Genomic DNA, 22,970 nt, shown 5'->3' with positions numbered 1-22,970 from the left:
CAACCCTGAAAAAAACCTCTTTACTCCAATTTTGACGAACCCCATGATGCGGTCTCTGGAGAAAACCACGAAGGGACCTGAGAGTTCGTGAGAGAAACATGAAAGAACAAGTATATATCAATATATATATCCATTAGTAGAAGTGATAGGTCATGACCCGTGACCCCATAAGTTTTGAGGCGCTGTTACCAACTAGAACATTCAGTATCCACGCAACACGCACTGCCCTTCGTAATACGAATACCTATAAAACAACATGCAAATTACACATTTTATATTTTCAACCGATTTCAAATAGAAGTAGGTTCTCAATTCGGTTATATATATATATATATATATATATATATATATATATACATATATATATATATATAATTCTGAACGATTTGATAAATTATTTTTTTATCTGAAATAATATATTTACAGATTTTTTTTTTGAAGATGTTAATTCCGCCTGCGCTAACGGTATACAGTTCAGTTAGCTTAGGTAAGGATGAAAGTAAATCAGTTAGCCCATTGTGATATTTATCACATATTTACACCTGGAAGTAGACAATAGTTTCCAGTGGGAACGACATGAAAGTCGACCTGATAGGGTATACTGCTAGCAATGGGATAGTCAGCATTACTAACAATCCCTTCCCTCCTTTATTTACAGATTGATGCCATAGTCATTTTATTAAAATAATAAGTTCAGTCGTTTAGTTTTAAAATCACAATAACTAGTTTTGACACTTTTTCCTTTTTTGAAACATAACAATTAATTATGTAGATGTCAATGAGAGTTATAAGAACGAACAACGCAAAATATGTATTAAGGAAATGAGACCTGTGACACTCGTTTCTCTCTACCCACTCCTCAAGGGACCTTGATGTAAAAATTCATAAATAGACAGAAATTAGTAATAAATAATCTATGTGATGACAGAGAACGAACTAAATGCTACTTTTCCAATCCTTTTCATCTCTATGATGTTAAAATATTAGATATTAAGTAACTATTATTTGTAATATAACCCAAAATATCAAATTAGAGCGCTAGTAATTTATAAATTAAAATTCTACATAGGCGGTCTCTGCACATACCTAACAGATATTTAAGAAAATGTAATAACAGGTCTTAATAAGAACAATAGAAACCAAAGTCATAAGTTTAAAATTTTTTCTTCATGTGTTCATCAAGCAAAAATTACTAAAGCAAATTGAATGCGATTTTCACAATTGTATTTTCTGAAGTTCTGACTTAAAATCTGATAAGTATTTTATCTAAAAGTTGTTAACTCTTTCCAAAATACACGCTTTTAAATTTTTTAGCAAAAGTTAACAATTATAATAAAAATACATTTAAGTTAAAAAGAAATCACAGTAGTAATATATCAACCTGCGGAATTTAGTTTGACAGTTCAATTTTACCGCGCACTCACAAGGTTAATGACCTTTACACCTAACATCTGTTTGACATTTTACCGTGGCGAGGGAGTAATCATTCCGAGTAATAATAGATTAAAAACCGGTCAAGTGCGTTTCAGGTCGCGCCTCAGATAGTGTTCAGTAGCTATGCAAACAACTGAAAATATCTCGGTGTGGACAAAACTTTAAAATCATATTATAAACAAAATCCTTAATCTATGATCAATATTTTTTTTTTAACAAATTACCACAACACAGCTATTTTACTTTTTCTCGTTATTCTGAGATGCTTTTAAATTTCCTCTAACTGACACTATTAGTAAACAATCTCAATCATTTGTATCAACTTTAATCATAGAAATGTAGAACCTTTTTTTTTATAATATTTAGAATGGCAAATAATCTGACGGCCCACTTAATAAAATGTGGTAACCGCTGCCTACAGACATGAACAGCGCCACAGATATGGCAAAATACATTATAACACCTATAGCATCCTCACGTGTTGCCAGTCCTGAAAACTGTGGTGTTCTGCCTCCGTGCCTTGAAATTTCACTGCCAATTACCATCGTTTAAACCGAACAAGCAAGAACAACTGCTTCACAGCAGAAATACTAGTGGGATAGAGGTACAATGCACACAAAATGCATGCAATTCTGTACAAAGTTTTCCTCTGGTAAATATAGATATAGATCAAGAATAGTACTATAATAATGTTTTTTTTAATGGGTGAAAATGGAATGGCAACTCCGCCTGCGCTTTCGGTATACGCTGGCGAGGCACCAGTGATAGATGATAGATGAAAATGAAGCCAGGTTAGTCGGCTCATCGTGTAGAATTCGACAAGAATTAATCACGATGATTTCCAGAGGGAACCACGTAGAGGACGACCTAATACGGCATATTGCTAGCAATGGGGCTGTCAAACTCCATTGCTAACAATTCCTTTCCCCCCTGATGAATCTTATTAGGTATAAATAGTAATATTACTGTATTTTGTTTCAACTGAACGAATAATTAGCTCGGCCATGACAATTTACTGATATCTAATAATACTATAAATAAAAAATCGATCAATTGTATTGTATTGTTAAATCTTTATTGTATATAATTTATATTGGACACATTAATACGAAAATAACATAAAATGGTCACATCAATACCTACATTAAGTAAGTCCTTTTTACCAGGTACACAAATTAAAAAGATAGTCGCTTAAAATTAAAAATTGTGCCCCACAAAAAACCGACTTCAATTGTGACAAAACCAATTATTTTCGTGTAAAAATTAAACTACCGAACGGAATTTTATATAAAATTCCTATGAGACCAATCTGTAAATACCTCTATTATTTTAGATAAAAAGAATTTTTAAAATGGGTATGGAACTGACAAAGTTATGAAGTAACAAACATAAAAGAAAAAAAAAACAAAAACAATTAATAATTTTTTGCTTTTTGAAGTCTGTTAAAAAATATTAATTTAAAAAAACAGATTTTTACTAATTCTACTAATATAATAAATGCGAAAGTTTGTAAGGATGGCTGAATTGGCTGAGTTAATCTTTCACTCAAAAACTACTAATCGAATTTAATTGAAAATTGGCACACGGATAAAATATGTCCTAATTTAGAATACAAAATATTATGTACTAACTTAAGCAAGCGAAGTCGCGAGATACAACTAGTAATTCAATACATTCCATAGTAACAAATTTTATTCCCAGATTAACATTAGAATTCTCTATATCCGGCAATGATGTGTCTGTGTATCTAACACCAACGATTAAAACTTTTCATCAGGTGGGCCGGAGTTTGTTTGCCTTTGCCATGTTGTAGGTAGAAAAAAAAAGTTTAAAATTCACGCAAAATACATCTCGAACGTAGTGGCTATCGCTAAATATAAGTCAGTGAGTAAATACGTTCATTTAGGAACGAATTCTCATTGTTTAGATAGATATATATAGCTGTATAATATGCTGCATGGTCCCGGCATAGAATAGGCCACCCCATCCTTTCCCGTAGTTGTCGTAAAAGGCGACTAAGGAAACACTTGGGATGGGCAGCAGCATCCTTTTTAAAACATCTCTAAAGCTTAACTACAGTTGCCAATCTATCTGCCAAGCATGGCAGCTACTGGCAAAATCCGCAAAAACGAAGGCTTATGTACAGCAGTGGACAGTTAAAGGCTAGTATGATATTACACGTAATTTTTTTTTTTTTTATTATTTAAAATGGAATGGTAAGAACGCCTACATTATCACACACATACATACATCACACTAAGAAGTGATAGATGAAGAGAGATTTTTTTTTTATGAGTGAAAATGGCATGGTAACCCCGCCTGCGCTAACGGTATACGCTGGCGGAGCACCAGTGAAGGGTGATAGATGAGAATGAAAACAGGCCAGTTAGCTCCTCATGATGAATTCATCAGGAATTAACCATGATAGTTTCCAGGGAGAACCGCGAGGAGGTCGACCTGGTTGGGTATATTACTAGCAATGGGATTCTCAGTCTCCATTACTAACAATCCCTTCCCCAAGAAGAGAGATATTATTATTAAATATTGAGAGGTGAGGATTAAAATAGGCCAGTTGGTCCCTCGTAATGAATTCGCCAGTAATAAACCAAGATGGTTAATACCTGAACCTAAATAACCCTAATACCGAATCTAAATAACCCCCTGCCCCCTTAAATGACATTTTTATATCACACATACATAATAACAATTTATATAAATTTTGTAAAGTCCTAATAAATAACTAGGCTTATGTATTTACGTCCTGTGGTACCCTGAAAATAAAAGCTTTATAAGTACTGTATAAAATAGATTTTTTTGCTAATAAATTATACTTATACAAACATACAGCTTTGCTTGTTTGTTTCCTAATTCTGTAGGTTGTTAATGAACTTTTTATAATTCTTGCAAATTAATGTGAGTACATATTATAATGAATGTTCCTTACAAATGTGTAATAATATATTTTTTTTCTTTTTTTTTTCCAGATGACATTCTCATAAGTCATCGACACGGAATATGATAAGGTCATCGTCCTTTTAATGAAATTATGGCAGTAAAATTATAAAAACTATTATGGAATGGCAACACATAAGTATCATAACAGACTTATGAAGAGCATGGCATACCTCGTCGCACAGGAAATTTACTTTCTTATAAATAAAGTTATTGTCTATTACTTCAATATATTTCAAGTACAGTTGATCAGTTATGAAGGATTCTATTTAAAAAGTGACTGATACTTATACATATTTACTATTCGAGTGTGACGATATAAGTTTTTATAATCCAAAAAATATAATGACTAAAAGACTCGAATCCAAACCTACTCTCAAATAAAAAAAAAAAATATCCTGTGAAACCTTGTTCTTAATGTGAAACAAAGATTTCGGTTGTTCTTAAATGTGAAATCCGTAATGCAATTAAAATGATTACGCAATAGTTGTCCATCAAAGATGTCATTAGCTTATTTGACATTCCAAATGATAAAAAAAAATGAATTATCAATTATCTTCTTCTATTCTATTCTTATCCTATTTTTTGTGATTGTTTATACAATCAGTAAGTTTTACATATTCCCGTATTGGTCACATAATTACAACACAACAATAACAACAACAAAATCTTAAATTGTCACATACATTTGTGACAATTTACCGTGGAAAAAAATTTAAAAGTGATGTCTCACCACGTATGTAATATTTACTTTCATTATCATTTAAATCTGGAATTGTGTTTTTCGCGCTATTTTGCAATTATCTTCAGTTTTAGACGATATTAACATAATTATATATTACCACGCCAAATAAAGAGACAAACATTCCGAGCTAAATATTTTTGCTTTTAAAATCTAAACATACGGCTGTGCTATTTAACTATGGAAAAATTTTATTATAGTGAAAAGGAAATTAGATTTTTAAATAACAATAAACAGATGTCACGGTGATTGCATAATACTTTTTTTTTTATTTTTGCACTTTACATATTTAAATAATTGAAATAAATTCTTCTTATTTATTCTTCAATGGCAATCGGTTGCCATTTTTACGAACGTTTCTGCCAGCTTCATTTATAATGCTCGTATCACAAATTATTATTTTTTTACAAGTAATATACAAAGCACACTACAATCATAACAAACTATTATGCATTGTCAATCTACACACATATATATCCAATAGATAATTTTACAATTTCAATAATTACTCGCCTGTAATCCTAGTTCCCGCCATATTTTTCTAGGTTATGTTCTAAATATTAGCTAAACTCCTACTTGTGATATCCCGCTAATATATTGATGTTGGTAACATTGAATAATAATATTTTTGATGTTAATATATAACCTCTATTGCCTCTATACTTTGTAAATGTTTGTACCGACATTAATAAAAATATATTATGTTTTATTCATGCATATGCCATAGTAACATATTGGTGAACACCTACAACGAAATAATAAAATTCTAATAATTAATTCCTTTTTTAATTTTAAAAGTTGCCTTCGATATTGTATTGGATATTCAATTGTATCCAGTGATTTTAATAATTACAGTATCTATCTATCTATCCATTTAAGAGCTGCGCTCTTGTCGGTGGATTAATATTTTATTTGCCATTACAGTATGTTTAAAAGATAGCAATGACATACAGACATTACAATTTATTTATATGTAAAGATTAAACACACGCAAGGCGCGACGTCCGTGCATCGTCGTCGCAGTGACCGCGGCGCCCCCGAGCGGCGCGCTCGTATTCGTAGCTTTATTTAGTGATGCACCTATCAAAACTCGCGTCCAATTCAAAAGTGAATTTAGTGTTATAGTATCAATATCGGATCTAATTTAGTGAGTACATATATACTATTAGCTGCGCTAAAATACTTTTTTTTTAATTGACCCTTCCCTAATTATACTTAATCGAATAAATTTAAAATTGGAATGAGACTCAATTAAGAATAATGAACCCAACAATCGATATCCCAGTCAAATATTTACACTATGCGAACTGCCGAAAATAAATGTAGATAGAGACAAAAATAAACACCGCGTCGGCCCATGGTTTGATTGTGTTGTATCAATGGGATTAAAACAATATTTTTGATAAGGCGAAGGGTACTATTTGGATAGTTTCCAGGTATAAAAATACAATGCCTAGTATATCGTCTCGCTGCAAGTCTGCCTGGGAGTCGGCCGAGCTAATTCACCCATCCGGGACATTGTAAATGTAAACGCATTCGCACTGGACGAATTACAAGTTCTAAATTCAAATTTTTAGAATAAAACAAAAATCGAAATCGGAATAATCCGAATAACGAAGCCGATGTTCTATTTTTTTTATTTTTAATAGAGATTAATACACTTGATCAGTTGTTTCGATTGTGGATAATCGGTTATTGTAAAATGTTGGCACAGTTCTGATATTTCGTAAGAATCTGAAGAATGTTAAATTGTTTTTAAATGTGAATAAACGCTTCAGAATTAAGATATAAACATCTATAGTATTTAAATACTATGTAATAGAGTAATATAAAACATACTAATTGTAAATATTTTTATAAATAGATAGAAACAAAAATCTTTTATTTTTGCTTTTTGAAATATATTGATTCAAAATAAAATCGATCATTGTCCGAATATAAAAAATATCATTAAAACATAACTTCTTATTTCATATAAACACAAAAGTAAATACATTGTTTGATGCAAATTTAAAATGAGTAATAACTTCACCTTTTCTACGACCTCCGTAAGTTTTTTTTTTTTTTAATGGATGATAATAGAATGGTAACCCCACCCGCGCTGTCGGTATACACCGGTGGGGCACCAGTGAAGGATGATAGATGAGGATGAAGTAGGTCAGTTAGCCCATCGTGACGAATTCAACAAAATTGTTCACGATGGTTTCCAGGGGGAACCACGTGGAGGTCGACCTAATAGGTCATATTGCTAGCAATGGGGCTGTCAAACTCCATTGCTAACAATCCCTTTCCCCCGACCTCCGTAAGTAGGTACGCTGCGTTGCGTAAACGGAGTCCCAGGTTCAATTCTTGGTCGGACCAAATTAGTATACAAACTTTTCTATATACTCAGATCTGGGCGTTCTGAATTATACCCACTGAAGTTAGTTTACCGTTTTATTATTACAAAGTACTACAGATAATATAATACTATACTAGTAATAGTTGGCGTAATAATAAATGGCGTGAATTTACTGGTTACAGAGGAATAACATCTGAGTCCTTAGGAATGGCAACGCATTGGGGGGTATCATGGGCAAAACAGTATACTCTGTTATGTCCATGGTACTGTTCATGTCTATAGGCCACGATTACCACTTTCCATCAGGTGGGCCGTCAGCTTGTTTGCCATTCTAAGTTGTATAAAAAAAAGCTTGATTAATTAATTATAAGATTGTATTCCACAAAAAAAACCAATGTCAATCATGGCCATATCAATTATTTTTATTTTAAAACTAATTTACTAAACCGATTTTAATAAAATTTCTACGAAAGCCACGTATAGACATGAATACCACTATAGGCATAACAGGGTCGCCCATGATACCTCTCATGCGTTGCCATTCCTGAGGAGTAAAGTGTAATGCCTCTGTGCCCTATAATTTCATTGTATATCTACATTATATATGCACATTTCATATGTATATTTTATACATATATGTATATACAAAACATGTTTTTATTCGAAATAAACTTAATTTGCATAAAAAATACATTCAAAAGCATCGATAATCGCTAATTCATTGACCTTTACATATATACAATTTTTCAATATAAGGATCATAGATGACGTCCTATATCATCATCGTCATCCTATCAGCCTCTAACTGTCCACTACCTCCTGCTTGGGGGGTTTTGCCAGTTGTTGCCATGCTTGGCAAGCGAGTTTGGCAACCACAGTCAGGCTTTGAAGATGTTTTAAGAGCGACGCTGCTGCCCATCCCTCGCCCTTCCTTAGTCGCCCCTTACGACACCCACGGGAAAGGAAGGGCTGGCCTATTCTATGCCGGAACTACACGGTCCTATATTATATGCTTACAAATATTACAGGTTTTTTAATAGATAAAAATGGAATGGTAACCCCGCCTGCACTATCGGTGTATGCTAGCAGAGCACCAGTGAGAGACGATAAGTAGAATGAAAACAGGTCAGTCGGCCCACTATAATCCATTATAAAAAAATACCCTTCAGAAATTCGGCAAACTAAACCTGAGGCATCAGAATGACTGGAGATTTATAAAATTTACGGAACTCTAGACATATTTTTGTTTTTTTTTATGAATGATAATGTAATGATAAGTGGAAGGGATTGTTAGTAATACAACTACCAGTCCTATTGCCAGGTCGATCGATGATAGGTGAGAATGATAAAGTAGGTCAGTTAGCCCACCGTGGTAAATACACTTGGCAGGGGGAAAGGGATTGTTAGTAATGGAGACAGAATCCCATTGCTAGCAATATACCCAACCAGGTCGACCTCCTCGCGGTTCCCCCTGGAAATTATCGTGGTTAGTTTCTGATGAATTAATCATGATGGGCTAACTGGCCTGTTTTAATTCTCATCTATCGCCCTTCACTGGTGCTCCGCCAGCGTATCCCATTAGCGCAGGCGGGGTTACCATACCATTTTCATCCATCAAAAAAAAAATACACTTGACACAGTAGTTTTGAGAGGCCACAGAAGTCAACTTGACAGGGTATATTGCTAGCAATGGGACTGGTAGTTTGCATTGCTAATGTTATTTATATTTCATATATACTTCTCTAGTTATATACGCGAATTGTTTAGTTTCGTTACGACTCGTTTGTTTCATAGTGGAGGTTAACAAGTGTATATATATTTTTGTGTTTATAATTTTTTTTTTATGCAACTTAGAATGGCAAACAAGCTGACTGCCTACCTGATGAAAAATAGTAACCGTCGCCTATAGACATGAGCAGTACCATGAACATAACAGAGTATTTTTATAATTATTATAATTTATTCATCGGCGATACGCCACCATTTTAGAAAGAACAGTAAACAAGACAAATTTCGACAACAAAACTAGATGCAAAACTTAAATTATAAACGTTTCTTTTAAAAATATGTACCGGAGCTAGACTTTATAAAATAGTCATTTGCTTATCACCTCTGTCCCATTCGTGTTTATACCGTAAAGCAGTCGTGTTTGCATGGCTGTGTGTCGGTTTGAAGGGTGGGATATGTCAGTGAATATACTAGGTACAGAGGTATAACACCTTAGTTCTCAGGAATGGCAACGCATGGGAGTTATCATGGGCGAAACAGTATACTCTGTTATGTCCATGGTACTGCTCATGTCTATAGGCGACGGTTACCACTTTCCATTAGGTGGGTCGTCAGATTCTTGACATTCTAAGTTGCATAAAAAAAAATGTTTGTATTTAATGTAATGATGGGACAATGTTTTCGATACACAAAGATGTTTGTGACACTATTTTTACATTACCTTTATTTTATTCATAATGTTATACTATTATAGTAAATTGTTTATTAGTTATTAGTATGAAATGTTATTATAGTTATGAAATTTTATTATTAAACTATTTATTGATTAATTTTACAATATGAATATAAATAATTATAAACTACAGATAACTATATAATACTAATAACAATTCGATATGAATAGATACACACCTTTTAAATAAAAAATAATAATAAGAAAATACGTACTTATCGTGATATACTATTTCGAAAGTGAAAAAAGTGTTGTCCTTTCCCCTATCTGTGCGTATTTTGAAACCTTATGTAATAATTATGTTTTATGTATGAATTAATTATTATGGAATGCAATAAATAAATAAATAAATAGTACTAAAAAATATAAGGAGACCGCAAACGAGCTCACTTCAAAATATAAAAAACTTTCATAAGAAACTTGGCTTTATCCGTACTTTATAAACTTCGATCTTAATAAAGATTCAAATTCAAATAATCTTTATTCGTACAAAGTTGTTTTACAAGCACTTTTAAATCGCATTTTTTAAGAACCCTAAGGGCCTACCTTAAAATGTTTTTCGAAATTTCGGTGTCAAACGAAACAGAAATTTGATGTTAAAATTACATAATACATGCCGTTTGGAAATATTAAAAATGTTAAAATATTGTTCCTTTGGACTTTTATCATAGGATGTATGACGAACGAAATGTTAAACTCTATTTATTGGTCCGATTTTGGTATAAACAAAAACACGAAATTGAGTCCGAAATTTCGGAATTTCATTTCATGGTAGACCCGCTGCATTCTTAAAAAAAATAACTGTTCGGAAACTTGTTATCTGTTGAAGAAAGTTGCGGGTGCAAGAAACTCTTTTTGAATAGTTACTCTTTTTTCAAATTCAAATTCAAACGATCTTTATTTAAATAGACTTGTTTGCAAGCACTTTTAAATTGTAATTTTTTAATGAATGCAGTATTCGAAAAGTCGTTATCTGTTGAGAAGAGCCCGTAAGAAACTCAACAGTTACTCTTTTAAATCTCTGTTAATATTATGTGTATTTATTTAAATGTACTATGTTTGAAATTACATGGTCTTAAAGCCCGTACATGTTTGACTAACACCATGCAATTTATTAGATAAGGCGCATAGCTACTATATAACTAAAGAATTTAGTAATAACTTAATTGTATAAATATAAGACAAATTATATTTATACTTATAAAGACGTAAGTGTATTTATGTTATACTTTCGGCACATTTATCTAGTTCAAATGTCAAGTTACGCTTAATAATAATAAATGATATCATGGCGTCCATTATCAACAAGAGTGCTCATGAAATTGTAATCATTATCATTCATAGGTACAAATTGAACAATCAGAATACTTTTTTTGTTAGTATAATTGTTTACTGTTAGAACATAACATGAATTTAAGTATCCTAGGTCAATAACATTTATAATTTATATACAAACCCTATAAATATGTCCTCTTCGGGGGGAAAGGGATTGCTAGCAATGGAGTTCGACATTGCTAGCAATATCAGGTCGACCTCTACGTGGTTCCCCTTGGAAACCATCGTGAACAATTCTTGTTGAATTCGTCACGATGGGCTAACTGACCTGCTTCATCCTCATCTATCATCCCTCATTGGTGCCCCGCCGGTGTATACCAATAGCGCGGGTGGGGTTACCATTCCATTATCATCCATTAAAAAAATATTTCCTCTTTTCCGATTCTCAAGGTTAACTGGAAGCAACTCCTTTAAATGATAAGTCCGCCTGTGTACATTTTTATATAACCTAATATCTATAAGTGAATGTACAAAAGTATATAAATAAATAAATAAACACTTATCCACGAACATGTCAATTAAAATAATCCTCTTAATTTTATTACGAATTGTATAAAAATTTTTTGCTAAATGATGGACAAATTAAACAAATTAATCATATACGTAAATGTGATCAGTGTAATGACTCTTATCGCGGATGATTTACACATAAAACAATAAGGCAACAGCCATAAAAATGACAATCAATACAAGGCCAATGTCTATGCGTCTCTTTCATTATGAATCTAGAGTCCCAGACATCTAATATTAGATATTATACCATACTGTAGTTTGCATTACCCAGGTAGCAGTTATTCGTTATATTGACGTCGATTTTCAGTCTAAAATGATTTCAAATTGACGTCTTATTTAAGCCCCAGATGTCACCTTGTTAGCTGGGTATATCATAGGTACCTTTAATTTTTTTTGAAATGATACTATTGTGTTCTATTTATATATATTTTTTTTTTTGATGGGTATGGTAACCCCGCCTGCGCTAACGGCATACGCTGGCGGAGCACCAGTGAAGGGTGATCGATGAGAATGAAAACAGGCCAATTAGTCCATCATGATGAATTCATCAGGAATTAACCATGATAGTTTCTAGGGGGAACCACGAGGAGGTCGACCTGGTTGGGTATATTGCTAGCAATGTACCCAACCAGGTCGACCAAAGGGATTGTTAGTAATGTCTTCATTACTAACAATCCCTTTTCCCCCGTTCTATTTATATTGACGAGTATTAAGGAGAGATTTAGAGTGTATTGAATAAATTTGATGTTAGTAACAATTTTAAGTAATACTGACGTTTTCCTATTATATTAACAAAATGTCTTATTTTTCTGTATTAATAATTTTAATACAATATAATATTTATTAAAAACAAAGTAAGAAAGTGTACAATTTTTAGTTTTAAACATGACTCTAAATATGTGCATACACAAAAACAAGGCCGAAATTTAAAAAATTTTGAAAGAATTTAATAAAAGTCGTAAAACAATAATGCGAAATTAATTTGTGGAATTTAAAAAAAGAGCTACAGCCCCTACGAGTGTAGTTCTTCAGATTCTCCTCAGTTTAAATTCTCATAGAAATCTCAGGAAATGATCTCAGTGCGATTCTATATGAATAAGTCATTCTGAATTTTTTTTTTTAATTTATATTTTTTTCTTTATGAACAGATCACAAGTTGTCGCCATGGGGGATCTATTCAGGAGTGAGGAGATGATCCTGTGCCAACTGTTCGTACAGTCAGAGGCCGCATATGTGTCCATGTATGAGCTCGGAGAAGCAGGCATTGCACAATTTAGAGACGTAAGTACTTTAAAGAACGATGTATTATTTTTTTCTTATACTATTAGGTGCAGAAAAGAAACTGAAATAATGAATATAATAATAATAATAAGAAAATACGTACTTATCGCAATACAATTTCAATGACTGGATAATATTGTAACAGATCCTTAGACTACTTGCTATGCCCAACAGGGTCCATAATTGAAATGGTATCTAGTCTATATTATGGAATGCAATAAGAAATAAATAAATATAAATATAAATAAATATTCACTTAATAATAAAATAGTAAGTGTCATCTATAAGACCTCTCATAAGAGGAAGACTATCTCACTCTCTCTGTGTGTCAGTATCATACAGCTGTCACAGTATATTCTGCGATGCGCATCATACTGAGCCGCATACACGTTTGCCCCCTGTGTTATAAAAAAATATATATCATCAAATCTATAAACTAGCAGAAAAAGTCTAAGTCTTCAACTAGAAGTCTAAAAGAAGAAATTTTGCAAAACATCATAATTTAATATGAGTGAGTAGGGGAAAGTGGGGGAATTGGGAACACTTAACTTCCAACGTCCAAAAATAATAGAAAAAAGTCTTAGATATAGCAACTTTTATTACAATATAAACTTTACTTATCTATCTACTTATCAGTTACAGAAAAACTCTCAAGAATCAACGTTTCATCTCTGTCGTGTACCCTATGGGGTAATTGAGATCATCCCGAAGGGTAAATGTCGACACAATTAAATCTTTATAATAAACTATAGTTTTTTTGGTTGGCGCATATCACACACGTACCCTAGAGTCTCGCCAGCAGTACATTTTTCATGTGCCCAGAGTTTACAGATGACGCACATAATCCAATCCTCTGTCGGCGGAGATTCATATTTTTCGTTGCACATTATACAAAAAACTATATATTTTCTTGCAAAGCCTTCTTTAAATTTTTCCCTCCTTTACCCTTGACTCTTAGATTTTTTTTTATGGTTTTAATGTTCTTTTATAGTGTTTTATTCAACTTTTTCTTTTTTTAGCTTTTCTCTCATTTTGTTTTTTTCTAAGTTCAATTTTTATCGGTGAGCTGGATAAAATTTGAGAATGTCTCTTATTCTGTCGCACAGAAGTGGTTCTTGTTTTAGGTATGATAGGCACATTAATGATTTCGGTAAGAGGCACAGAAGTGGATGGAGAAGGAGTTTTACTTTGACTGACAGTGTTATCGGATAAATTTAAACTTTGCTCAGCTGTAGTTTTATGAGCATCGCATTCTTGAATCTGACTGATGTAGGATTGATTAGATGTCATATTCTCAAAGATGTCTTTAAATTTGTCAGGATTAATAGGATAAATTCCAGCGGCTCTAAATCCACTGACAGCCTTGCTTATGTTAGCTATTTTATTGTACGCCTTTGTAAAAAGTTCTCCAACCTCGTATTGGGTTATTCGTTTCCCAGGATTGTTAACCATGTACAATGCACATTCCTTATTGTATGCTATCTTCGGTTTCTTTGTTAAAATTGTGTTTCAGCTTTTTTAAGAATTAGCTTCAGCAAATCGAAAAGCAATTCTACGTAATGAACTTGGTGTTATTCCATAAAAAGTCTTGCAGCAATCAAGTATATATTTTTCTAGCTGGTCTTCTTGTTCTCTATTAAATACAGCAGATCGACCTTTTTTTAGTGTCTTGACTTTGTTTTGTTTTAATTGTTTGAATAATGTTGATTTTGGTATTGAATATTTGGTAGTAGCTTGGCCTAATGTGAGCTTCTTACTTCTTCTACTTCTACGAAAATCTTCAATTTTGTATTTCGATTCAGTCTTTCGTATATAGTTTCGAGGCATCTAAAACAATTTTTAAAGTTAAAACATTTTTACATAATTAACCAGCAGTACTAGGGGTAAACTAAGAACGCGAGAGGTAATTGAAAACGTTCCCAATTACCCGCCTGATGCCATTCCCAATTGCCCAAATTAGTCAATATATATCAAAATGGCCGCCATCCTCAATAGTATTTTTGATAACCTTCAATCACGTAGGGTTTGGAAGCAGATAGTACATGCATGATAATAACAAAATATGGTGCCTTTGAATTCAAAAATATGATAGTTACACCTATTATAAGACACGACAAAAATTATAAAAGAAATGCAAAAAACATTGTTCGACTTACCGTGACAGCGTACATGTGGCCTTTCACTCTTACTATTTGGTGTACACTGAGGGGCGCTGGATGCGTCCGTTGAATAAGCGCGGGATGGTGTAATGTGGGGGGAAGTATTATTTACCTAGCTGTTCCCAATTACCCACCGTTCTCAATTCCCCCACTCTCCCCTACTAGCAAAAATATCTGAACTTCCTACGGGAACAATATGAACGATTTCGCACGAGGGAGGATACGAAAACGACTCGATAGAAACGAAATGACCTCAAAATCAAGTGATACTGTACTACAGTAAATAATCTGAACTGAAACTAGAGCAAAGTATAAATAATTGTATTCATTCTACTCAATAACTGGACTAAAATAATCTTTGACACTTATGCACTATCTTAACATTATATGTCGAAAGACGTATAATGTGGAGCGACGATCTGCTTGATCGACTAAAGACTATAAACATAGATGACGAATCAAAGTCAATATTAATACAGTACTGTCTAAAATTACACATGAATTAGATAGATATAGCAGCCAATATCAAGAGTTATTTGTGATAAATCGGTAAAGTTGAACAGTTATGTAAGTAGTAACATTTATTTATTGTTTACTGATAACAACACTAGTACATGGTAACATAAGAGTACTTTTAGATTTTTATTTCTATAAAAAAAAATACAGATTTCAATTGTGGCAAAACTAGTTATATATATATATATATATATATATATATATATATATATATATATATATATATATATATATATATTCTTTATTGCACTAAAACATACAGTAACAACAATAAATTAATAACAATGTTAGCAAAGGCGAACGTATCTCTAAAAGAGATTTCTACCAGTCAACCTAACACAGTGGCAAAGGAAGTAGTGAGTGGGCAGTAGTAGTGCAAAACAGATGTTAAAATATATATATATATATATATATATATATATATATATTTGTACAAAAGTCGATTGCTTGGATACCTCTGTCCCATTCGTGTTTCAACCGTGATGCAGTTGTGTTTGCATGGCTGTGTTTCGGTTTGAAGGGTGGGATATGACATAAATTTACAGGGTACAGAGAAATAACATCTGGAACATCTAGTCCTCAGATATAGCAACGCATGAGGGGTATCATGGGCGAAACAGTATACTCTGTTATGTCCATGGTACTGTTCATGTCTATAGGCGACGGTTACCACTTTCCATTAGGTGGGCCGTCAGCTTGTTTGCTATTCTAAGTTGCATAAAAAAATCTGAAATTATGTCTTTTAAAATAAAATAAAGACTTTTCGATATCGTTTTATAAATGACACAGTTCTAAAATGATACAAGATACGAACATGAAAAAATACAACCAGAATAGAGAATCACCACCTCATCCTTTTTTAAATATGGTTAAAAATAAATAAATTTAAAATTTCTCTATATTAGAAGTCACATAAAAGTAACATTAAATATTTATACAAATGAAAGTAAAATCATGACTTGTGAGTCCATTTGTTATCAATTTCTTATCTACATTGCGTTGTACAAATATTAATGTTTTAATACAACTTAACAATAGATGTTGTTATAACTTTATCATGAACGAACGATAGGACTGGTCCACCAATTTCTGCATATGTACATAAGCTTGACTAATGCATAAGTTGAAATCGGAATCCTTTATTATTACTGTCATATCTTAACGATTTCTTGACAAGTAAAGAGTAGTTTTTTTTTCAAATACATATATAAGTGTTTATTTATTTATTTATTTATTTAATAAGGAACACCTACAACTTTTACATTTTAGAATAGAATAGAATAGAAACATTTATTGCCAGTAAACTTACAATATAAAATATAAATAACATATACAAAAAGTGTCCCACACCCGGCAAAAGGAACCGGCTCAGCTGATGCTGTGAGTGTCCCAGCACATAGTGAACAGCTGCACAGGGCTGGTTTTCAGCCAGTCCCTCTCTTACATGCTACTTAATCAATAACACAAAAAATAATTTTGCCTAACGTAAAAGCCTTTTACAGGCGAACACCGCATGCACTATTTGTTAACTTACTAAGTGTTATCAAAATCAGTTTAAGAACATTATTTTTTAAAACAAAATATCTGGATTGACCGTGTAGTCCCGGCATAGAATAGGCACCCCTTCCTTTCCTGTGGGTGTCGTAAAAGGTGACTAAAAGGACTTATTGGTGGAAGTATAGGCAGCAGCGTCTCTCTTAAAACAACTCTAAAAGCCAAACTGCGGTTGCCAACCCACCTGTCAAACGTGGCAACTACTGGCAAAACTCCCCACATGCCTTATGTCCAGCAGTAGACAGTTAACGGCTGAAATGATGATGACGAATTCGATTTGCCGCGATTGAAGTAGGTATTTTTGTGAAACAAAATTTTACATTATTTACGACTATTTTAAGTGATTATGTCATCAGTTTTGAATTAATTTAGACAGCTGTTTTTGTAATCGATAGTAACAGGTGATTCCTTTAATCTAACGTTTTGATGAGTAAGGCTGTTTTTTTAAAGCAAAATTCTAATTATTGCGTACCATGGTCTACATATAGATATACAATTCTGCACTTTGAATGTGTCGATGCAGACGTCTTTCGTCAATATATTTTACAACTGGCAATCTACTACGGCTTCTCATGAGTAAATAGAAGAATAAATAAATATTTACTTATAATAATATTTAGCCTTTTTTACTCGTTGATAATTTAATTTCCATAGATGAGAGAATTTTTTGATCGATTGAATAGATTCTGAGTTTATACATTATAAACAAACGAACAAACATTTATACAATAATCAAATATTTCCTATTTATGATATTCATCATCATATTAGCCATTAACTGACCATTGCTAAACATAGGCCTCCCCATAGACTGCCATAAGGTATAGTCATTAGTATACATTTATTAAAGCCGCTGTTTTTTGCATAACAAAGTATTTTAAACGTTATCAATCCAAATCCTAAATTCATAATTGTGAAAATGGAAATACAGATTTCCTTCAACGCAAAACACGACCTCGTTATCCGCCATTATTTATGGTGGGGGTGGCTACCCTGATTCCGCGTTTATCATTATGCAGGCAAGGAGTGTCCGTGGTTTCGTGACGAACCTATCGATTGAACACCTAAACCCTTGTTTTATTCAAAAGCCCCGCAAGAACACACCGGTTAAGGTCACTCGAATACATTTTTAATTTACATGGCTCATACGCGACGTCATAGTTACGTAAATTTGTTGCGGTGTATAGAGAGAGCAATATACCTACCATGAATAATTTTCCGAATTTTCGGAATCGAACAAAATAAAAACTTAATTTTTTTATGCAACTTAAAATGGTAATCAAGCTAACAACTCATCTGACGGAAAGTGATAACCGTCGCCTATAGACCTGAATAGTACCATGGACATAACAGAGTACGCTATGTCGCCCATGATGATCTTCATGCGTTGTCATGAGTACTAAGGTGTTATGCCTTTGTACCCTGTAATTCATTTAATTTGATATTTAAGAAACGAGAATAACAATATGTAGCACTTTGAAATCGTCTTTTTTTTTTTTTAAACAAATATATTCTGGCTTTTACCCGCGACTTTGTCTGAGTGACCAGGATGTTTTACTGACCGCAATAAAAAGAAACCTGTGTCCTTCTCTGTCCCATTGTATGTGTATACCACAATAATTAGTTGAACCATTAAGACGCTAAGAGATAATAAAACAAAGTCATTTTTACGTTTATTTTAGTAAGAAAGGAAAATTTGAAATTTTGTTGTGAACTTGTTTATACATACTGTTACAACCCCAGCATATAGATATATTATATCATTTAATAGTATATCATAGTAATATCATTTATTTCCATTTAAATCAGCAGTATTGTGCCTTTATAAACGCATACAAACTCTAAATCAGGCAGTCGTAATTTAGCTAGCAAAATTGCTGCCCAGCTACGGACCTGGTTTCTGTTCGTCTGGCTAGTAAAATTACCTAGTTGGATTTATCATCCCGGGTCAATAAAACCCTGAACTAAGGATCTCGTACGTCGCGAGTCAAGTGAACCTTCAAAAAAGTTAAAAGTGCAATTTTTTTTTATATTAAACAAGTGCCCTACACTAACGCTACGCACAAAATTGAAATTCTGTATTCGAAACTTGGTTTCATGGTAGACTAACTTCTATACATACTACTAACTCACTAATAACTAGACTGAATCAGTTAATTATGGGTCCAACATTATCTTTAAGTGTAGACATAATAATATAGTAATTACATTCGTTACTGTATCTAAGCAAAAATAATAGCTTACCCACTTATTCATAAAAATGCATTATATACACATAACTATTGGAGTGGTTTACAACTTTTTTTCAATTGTGAATTTAGTGCATAAAAAAAAGACAAAAACTAAAATTAATTTATGAGATGTATGGCGTTTTTATGAATAAGGGGTTTAGTGTTCAGAATAACACATGAATGGTATAATAAGCGTAGGTATGTAATATCCATGGTGAATAGAATTATTAACTTATTTTTTTATAAACACAACTTAACTGGTAAAGTATGATCATTCATACTTCATCAGTTAAGTAGTCATTTCCAATAATGAAATGAGATGAGAAACCTACTTCAAGAATCTAAGAAATGTAGACAGTTAACGCAAATCTACATGTAGCTTTTTTAAGTGATTGGTAGGTTTATTCTTCACAGCCTTGACCTAAAAATACGATTATACCGTAATATCGCGTCAATAGAATTGTTTGACAAACAACATATTTGGTTTCATTTTATCGTATTCAAATTGTATACTGATTTTTTTTTTAAATAATAATTTTATATGAACATTTTTATCGTATGGAACCCACAAAAAAGATTGGGATGGCCCTTTCTTTCCTGTAGGTGTCGTAAGAGGCAACTAAGAGAACTTAATCGTTGAGGAAAGGGCCTAAGCCTAACTGTGGTTGTCTATAAAAAAATTCGAAAATTCTATCAACTGTTGCAAAGTGGAGCCGGATTGCTAATTATAAAAAAAATAATCATCAGCAGCTTTTAACTGTCCACTGCTGAAGCCTCTCCCTTAGGGGTTTTGTCAATAGTTACCACGCTTGGCAGACGGATTTGCAACCGCAGTTAGGCTTTGGGAATGGTTTTAAAAGCCATTCCTCGCCCTCCCTTTAATGCCTCTTACAACACTCATGGAAAAGGAAGGGAAGACCTATTCTATGCCGGGACCACTTACTAAAATCGTCATAGTCGTAGAATACTGACGGATCTGACAAATATTACATATAAAGATCGGTCAGTATTGTACGGCTATGACGAAATATTGCAGCCGTGCGAAGCTAGGGCGAGTGTCTAGTAAATACTCGTAAATAGAAGACTGAACACTAATGGTTACTTATATTTATTATTATTATATTTCTTTATTAACTAATATAACAGTTTTTGTCACACAATGTCAAGTTAATATTTACATTATAATATTTAAATTAAATAAACATTTTTCGCTACATTTAGTATGATGCCGTTGGCTTGAAACCAAACATCTTATAAATTTATAGTGTTATCCATCATTTTATTCAATTCCATTTTCTCAGCGAAATGAAACAACATTTATTTATTAATTTATTTAAGGAACACCAACAGCATATTGCATTATAATATATAGGTATAGCAAACATTAAATATAATATTAATGCACATGCCTATTGTAGGTATTCACAGCATTTACTTTAACATAATTATACAGTGCGAGAAAATTAAGTGAATAATAAAAACAAACATGTAACCCAAGTTGTGAGCAATATCAGAAAATACGATTATGAGTGAATTGAATTAACATTTGTTAAATAACAAAATATAATATTAAACGTACTATACATACTCATATTACGTATCTAATAGTGCGAGCGCACTAGTTAACTAATTAAAACCTATTTATTTAATAAGTACAATCATTGACTTCGTTAACCGCGTCATCCATTTAAAATGCTTTCATGTAACTTGTGAATAGTGAAAAACTGTTATTGCCGGGAAACCTCAGTTCATTGTTACTTTTTTTATTTTAATTTAAGAGTTCCTAAGTAACATGTGAGTAAAGGAAAAAAAGAAAAAAAAATATTGGCAACCAAATAGTGTAGGAAAGTGAGTAACGGTTTCAAAAAAACAAAACATATTAAGGTTTTCCAGTACGTATAAAGTCTATGGGTTTCCCGCCAAAGTGTTTTTTTTTTATTTTGGACTTTGTTGATGCTTTGTTACTCGTATACCTACGAAAATTAATTTATATTATTTGCGTTACAATTTTAACCAACATAATACTTCCATTTTGCAAATGATGCAGTAGAATATTAAAAAAAAAATTAGATTGCAGTAATACTTTTTGCTAACTGAAAATCCTATTTAAGCCTATTTAAGTTATATGCGGGCTGATCATATAGCTCGTAGAACTGACAACCCGGTGACACCGTCTTATAGCGCGTTTGCCTAAACGCAGTAAAGGACAACACCTCACTAGATGGAGTGACGACCTCGAATACATTTATGACAGTCTATTGAGAAGGTTTATGTTCAGCACAGGACAGTTCACAACTCATATGATGATGATGATGATGAAATTATACGATTACTACTTACAATATTAATTTCATAAATATAAATATAACTCATTAGAAAAATACACGTAATTTAAAAAAAGCATTATGAAAATCTACTTCGATCGTGATAAAATTATATTAATGAGATCAACGTCGGAAGTCAATTCTATCGATCAGAGAAATAACAATTGAATCCGTTCATAACTGGTACTGAATTCAGAATCTCGTCCCTTTTAAGGTCTATGTAATATCCACGGAATAACAACACGCCACCACATGTCACTGTATTGATGAATCGGCTTTACTATCTAAATGTTTCCACCCTATTCTTGGAAATCACCATTAATTTGTGAAAAACATGGTTGCCTAGCCATTCATGTTTATAAGTACACATTGCACGCAGTTTACATATTTATAAGTAGGAACATATTCCCCTTCCTTTCTTGTGGGTGTCGTAAGATGTGACTGAAGGAACTTAATAATAGAAGGATGGACAGCAGCATCCTTCTTAAAACATATCTAAAAGCCTAATTGCGATTGCCAACCCGTCTGCCAAGCGTGGTAATATATACATACATACATATCTGTCACGCCTGTCTCCCATTAGAGCAGGCAGAAACAATGGAACGCCAAATCCTACGATTCAAACAAACCTCTTTCGCTTCTTCCACATTCATCAATCTTTTCATACATGCTCGCCGGTTACGGGTACTTTTAAATTGGCCCTTCTTCAACACGTCGCCTATTCAACATACGACCGTCTAGGGCGGCCCCTACCGACATCTCCATTCATTCTTGCTCCATAAATCTCTTTCGTAACTCTTCTTTAATCCATCCTCTCCAAATGACCAAACCAACGCAACATTCCTTACTAATGCGTGGTAATTACAGGCAAAATTCCCTTTATGAGGAAAGTTTATCTTCAGCAGTAAACAGTTAACGGTTAAAGGTTAATCATATGATGCTACGTTTTATTAATTATATATTCACAAGATAAAGCCCATCATACTTCTGATATTAGATACAAGAATCTTTAAAGAGCTAATTTATTAACTAAATAACAATTCCACATGATTAAAACACCCTTTTTCAGTTCTTAAATTTAGTCCTTAACTCAATTACAATTTTATATATCACAATCACTACGATAT

General features: G+C 32.7%; 1 protein-coding gene across 1 annotated transcript in view; it reads left to right on the top strand.

Moving 5' to 3' along the window:
• Positions 1–6,135: 6,135 nt before the first annotated feature.
• Positions 6,136–22,970, top strand: part of LOC113515484 (V-type proton ATPase 116 kDa subunit a 1-like) — a 40,209-nt gene continuing 23,374 nt past the window's right edge. Inside the window, exons 1-2 of the mRNA XM_052897563.1 lie at positions 6,136–6,275; positions 12,927–13,059. Of these exons, the coding sequence (XP_052753523.1) occupies positions 12,943–13,059 (117 nt within the window). The 5' untranslated portion in view covers positions 6,136–6,275; positions 12,927–12,942. The remainder of the gene's footprint in view (positions 6,276–12,926; positions 13,060–22,970) is intronic.

Source organism: Galleria mellonella, unplaced genomic scaffold (assembly GCF_026898425.1).
Source record: "Galleria mellonella isolate WM207_F2 unplaced genomic scaffold, CSIRO_AGI_GalMel_v1 utg37, whole genome shotgun sequence".
Classification (NCBI taxonomy): domain Eukaryota; kingdom Metazoa; phylum Arthropoda; class Insecta; order Lepidoptera; family Pyralidae; genus Galleria; species Galleria mellonella.
Note: the sequence above shows the minus strand (reverse complement) of the source record. Positions and strands in the feature narration are given on the sequence as shown.